Consider the following 5,046-nt stretch of genomic DNA (forward strand, 5'->3'; position numbering starts at 1 on the left):
CGCCACACAGTCCAACCACCACACAGTCCAACCAAGACACAACCACATCATACAACCACCACATGATACTACTGCCACATGATACTACCGCCACACAGTACAACACCACATGACACAACCACCACACAGTACAACTGCCACATGACACAACAGCCACATAGACATAATACAACCGTCACATGACACAACACCACATGATACTACTGCCACACGGTACAACACCACATGACACAATCACATGACACAACCATCACACAATACAACTGCCACATGACACAACCACATGATACAACTGCCACTTAACTGCCACATGACACAACACCACACACTACAACTGCCACACGGCCCAGGCACCACATGACACAACTGCTACACAGTACAACTGCCACATGTCACAACCACCACAAAACACAACTGCCATATGATACAATCACCATATGATACGACTACCAGACAGTACAACCATCACACAGCACAACCGCCACAGGGTTCAACCATGACATGACACCGCCATCATGCCCCACTGCACAGGGTCACCTACAGCAGGGATGGGCATGCGCATGACACGGGCAAGCACAGCCAGGCACAGGCCTGCACCACACACCCAGAAAGTCGCCAACAGGCAAATCAGCCACAGGCCGTCCAGCGGGTGTCTGAGGGGGGGGCCGGTGCACGTGGTGAGCTGGCCGAGGGTGGGGGTTGGAGGTGGTGAGCTGACGCGACCGTGAAACAAGCACCGCTGCTCACACGCATCCCTCTGTCCGTCCGTCCGTCCGTCTGTGGGGGTCAGGACGCCATAGCACTGCCCAATTAAGTGGCTCCCTCAGACCCAGGCTCAGCCCGCCAGGGGCCCCGGACGCAGACAGCACTGCAGCGGCAGCACCCCGTGTCCCCTCCATACACACATGGGCAGTGACGGTCAGACCACAAGAAATGACGGTGGGCAACACGGCAGGGCGCAAGGAGCCTGGCACCAGCGATGCCCCCGACTGCGCGCCCAACCCCATCCCCTCGCCCCCCAGCACTGGGCTGAGCAGCTCCCAAGGGTCTCTGAGAGCATCCACTTACGGCCAAACACCTGGCGGACTGGAACTGCTGGCCAATCACGGCCCACGACGTCACCAGGGCCCCCGGCAGTGAGTCCCAGGAGCGCCAACTGGGGCAGCAGGCTGAGAGATCTGAATCGCCCGTCTGACCATTCACTCCCTGCCCTGGGCAGGGAGCCCACTGGCAACTCCCCCTAGACGGCTGCTGAGGGTTTGCACGTGGAAGTCGGCCTGCGCCTGCCAAGACTAGGCGGAAGCAGCAGGGAGCGGGCCAAGTGGGCGGCCGGCTGGGCTGCCGCGTGCCAAGACGGGGCCAGCTCCAGAGTCAACAGGACCCACATTTGCTGGCCAGCAGGACCAGGCTACTGTGGACACTGCAGTGCAGGTGTGGCCCAGCCAGGCAGCTGGCTGGGCCACAGGTAGGCCCACTGGCCCACACCCGTCCCACAGCCTCCAGTCTCAACCCCTGGGATTGCCGTCTGAGCCCGGTGCACAAATCATATTGCACCTTCCCCAGGGTCTTTGCACAGCTGCCCATCCCCCACCCCACCCTGGCACACACACCCGGAGCCCTGGTGCCTCAGCGGGCCGGGCACTGGACGGCTCACCAGCCACTCTCAGGACAAAGGGGTGCTCTGAGATCGAGTCTTGGAACCCCTGGGGGACCGTTCTCAGCAGTCAGCTTGGCTTGTGGTTTGGGGGAGCCTGTGGTTGGCTCCTTCCTGCCACTGCCCCCACCCACCCGTGTCTCCTCCCGATGGGCCCTCTGGATGTCCTCAGCCTAAGATGCCAGCTGCCACCCCGGCACCCAGACACCACTTGACCCAAGGACGCCGTGAGGGCAGCATGGATACGAACAGTCACCACTCAGCCCTTCGAGAGGCGTGGACTGTCCGGCCGCCTGGACACTACCCACCCACACTGCTACCTATCCGCCCCCCTCCCGCCATCTTGTCCGGTCTTGAGCAGGTGCCCCAACAGTCTAGTGTTGGAGTTGGCTGCCACCTGCAGGGTCAGCAGTTTGAAACCACCAGCCTGCATGGAGGGAGCAAGACGGAGCTTTCTACTCCCGTAGTTACAGGCTCAGACACCCACAGGGGCTGTCCCGCCCCGTCCTGTAGGGTCGCCATGAGTCCACATCAACTTAATGGCAGGAAGTGCCCTGGCCTCGCTTTCCCCACCTCAGAAAGACCCGGAAGCAGCCACTTGACATCACCATTGGGGGCTAGTGGCTCTGGGGTCAGGGACCTGGTCCCCTGCCCATCCCCCCCGTCCCCCACCCAGCCTGGCCACCCCCAATCCCTGGTCAGCACAGGGCTTAGGAGCCAAGGGGGCCTGGGCAGGGGCTGAAGGAGGGCAGAGGGCAGGGTGGCACCTGGGTCGGGCACAGAGCCTGCTGCCACTGCCACGGCACAAGCCATGCTGCCACGGAGTGGGCAGGCTGGGGCACACACACCCAGGGCCCTCCCCACAACAGGCCTCAGGGCCCCAGGGGGCAAGGCTGCCACCCGCTATGCAAATCCTCTCATGGTTCCGCCCAGAAGCTCTGGGCCTGCCCCCCACTAGCCCCCGGGAGCCCCCCCCACACCCCATGCCCCACAGCACTGCCCGGCACTGTTGCTTCCAGGGCACCCATCTCCCCAAAGAACCCACTGAGGCCGGTGGGAGGAGGACAGTGCCGGGGCTGGGCCCTGACCCTTGGCGCCTCTGTGCTGAGAAGAGGCCCCGCGGAAGATTCTGGAAGCCCAGGTCCCCCCGGGGCTGCCCCGGCCACACGGCATGCCAGGCCCTGCCCCCCACCCAGGCAGCCCCCAGGGCCCCGGCCTCAGATGGGAGGAGGAGGTCCAGCAGGGCCAGCTGCCCAAGGTGGCCATCTGGTTCCCATCTGCCCAGCCCAGAGGCTGCCTTCAAAGTCTGCCCCGCCTGGCCACTTCCTCTGTCCCCGCCCCAGCCCCAGCTTCCTCCCCTCCTAGGCCCAGGGCTCCGTCCACCACTGGACCCCGAGGCCCGTAGTGGACCCCGAGGCCCTGCCGGCTCCGCCTCAGCAACCTGCACAGCCTTGACCCCACTACAACCACATTGGGCCAGTGTCTGTGCTCCCCAAACTTCCCTCCGACCCAGCGGGCGGCTGGACTTTGCTCAGGGACGGCGGAGCCACACACAGCCTGCCTAGTGTCCACAGTACCTGACTGATCACATAGGATCCCACACTGCATCCACGAGGACCCACCGCTACATGCACTCCCTGCCCCCCAGCTGGGCTGCCCAGCCGGGGTTCTCCCACACGCGCTCACTCTGACCACCTCCTGGCCTTGGATGCCTAGACGCCTGCTGCCGGCCAGGCCCCCTGGAGGAGACACTGGGGAGCATTCCCACATTGAACAAACACCCCCACGTTGAATGAGCACCCCATTGAACGAGCACCCCGGTGACATCCCCACACTGAATGAGTGCCTCCCACACCATCCAAAGTGGAGGTCCACATCCCTGGCACCTGCCCCGGGGCCTACCTGCTTGAACTGCTCCTCGTAGGTCCAGTCCCCGTGGTCTGGCGGCTGCAAGGGGGGCACCGAGTGGACAGTGCCCCCAGGGTGGGCAGGGCCAGGACCCTGGCGCTCCTGGCCAGCCAGCGCCCGGGGTACGCCATCGCCACGGAAGGGCTGGGGTGGCTGGGCCTTGCGGGGAAACAGAGCTCCGGAGCTCAGGCCAGCTGGCCCTGGGGGGCCCAGCCCCTCTTCCTCCTCCTCGTCCTCGTCCTCGTAGTCCTCCTCCTCCTCCTCTTCTTCCTCCTCCTCCTCCTCATCCAGGTCCTCGTCCTCCTCGGCCAGGTCTCCCTCCAGCTCCTCCTCCTCCCACCTGTGCTTGCTGTGGGGGGCAGAGGGCGGGAGTCAGGAGGCAGAGGGGCTTGGGCCCAGTGCTGCTGTGGCCTCTCCCCCAGCTCCAGCTCCAGAGAGGCTGCCCCTGGCCATCAGCAGGGGTGCCGCTCTGCCTGGACCTATCCCACAAGACACCAGTGCCCCTGGCTGCAGCCCGGGCGTGCCCCCCACCCCCCTCGTCTCACTCTACAGCCGGCCTGGCTGGCCCCCAAAGCCCAGTCCCGTCTTCCCATGGGACCCTGGCCTTCGGGACCCCTGCTGCTGTCCCCTGCCTGCAGACAAAGCCCCAGCAAACTGGAGGCAGGGCTTTCCCAAGAGTCCTCATTGGGCCTCTGACCCTGCCAGACTGTCCCTTTGGCAAGGGCTTTGAGGGCCCTGGGGTGGGAGAGACTCGGGCTGGCCACGCCAGCCACACAATCTCTGACATACACGTGTGTGGAGTGGGGGGGTGCACCTAACTGTTCCTGCAGCTCAGTAAGTGAGCATGGGGCACCTGCTCGCCTGCTGGCTGGGCCCCCAGCCCTCGGAGCCTCCCCTGGGATCCTCCATAGCTGCACCTTGACCTGGACCTGTCCCCCGCTCCCCTCCAACATCCCTCAGACCCGAGGCTCCATATGGTCCTGGGGTCACTCCAGCTCCAGCACAGGCCAGAGGTGGGGGACGCCAGCAAACTACTGGGGTCTCCTCAGCTCCCAGCACAGGAGGTGGTGCACAGTGGGGGGGAGGGGGGCCACGGACAAGCCAAGGAACACACTTAGCAGGGTCCTAACCCAAGCCTGGACACAGGTCCGCCAGGTGAGCACTGGCCCAGGGGGACCCACGGGCAGGAGATGCCCCCCAAACACCAGCCCCCAGGCCAGCTGGCCACGTGGCCCAACTCACAGGTCCTCGCTGGAGACCAGGTCCTCAAAGTGCCCCGCCCCTTCGCCTGGCGGGGGCCCCTCCTGGCCTCGGCTGGGGGCGGTGGGCGGGTTGGGGGTGCCCTTGGGGTTGGCGGCATCCTCCTCCTCGGAGCCCCCGCGGGGGCTGGCCGGGTGGCCCAGGCCGGCGGCCACAGCTCGCATGGCAGCCAGGGCGGCCATCTGCGCCTGCTGCATCCGGGCGCTCTCGGGCTCCCGGTCCTC

At 65.2% G+C, this 5,046-nt stretch overlaps 1 protein-coding gene across 1 annotated transcript in view; it reads right to left on the reverse strand.

Annotated features, from left to right (window-relative positions):
• The window catches only part of ARID3A (AT-rich interaction domain 3A), a 45,030-nt gene that overhangs the window by 27,450 nt on the left and 12,534 nt on the right, over positions 1-5,046 (reverse strand). Inside the window, exons 6-7 of the mRNA XM_004716997.1 lie at positions 4,805-5,043; positions 3,557-3,911 (exon numbers count right to left, since the gene is read on the reverse strand). Of these exons, the coding sequence (XP_004717054.1) occupies positions 3,557-3,911; positions 4,805-5,043 (594 nt within the window). The remainder of the gene's footprint in view (positions 1-3,556; positions 3,912-4,804; positions 5,044-5,046) is intronic.

Source organism: Echinops telfairi, unplaced genomic scaffold, assembly GCF_000313985.2.
Source record: "Echinops telfairi isolate 266 unplaced genomic scaffold, ASM31398v2 ScPeMD7_7459;HRSCAF=8497, whole genome shotgun sequence".
Taxonomy (NCBI): domain Eukaryota; kingdom Metazoa; phylum Chordata; class Mammalia; order Afrosoricida; family Tenrecidae; genus Echinops; species Echinops telfairi.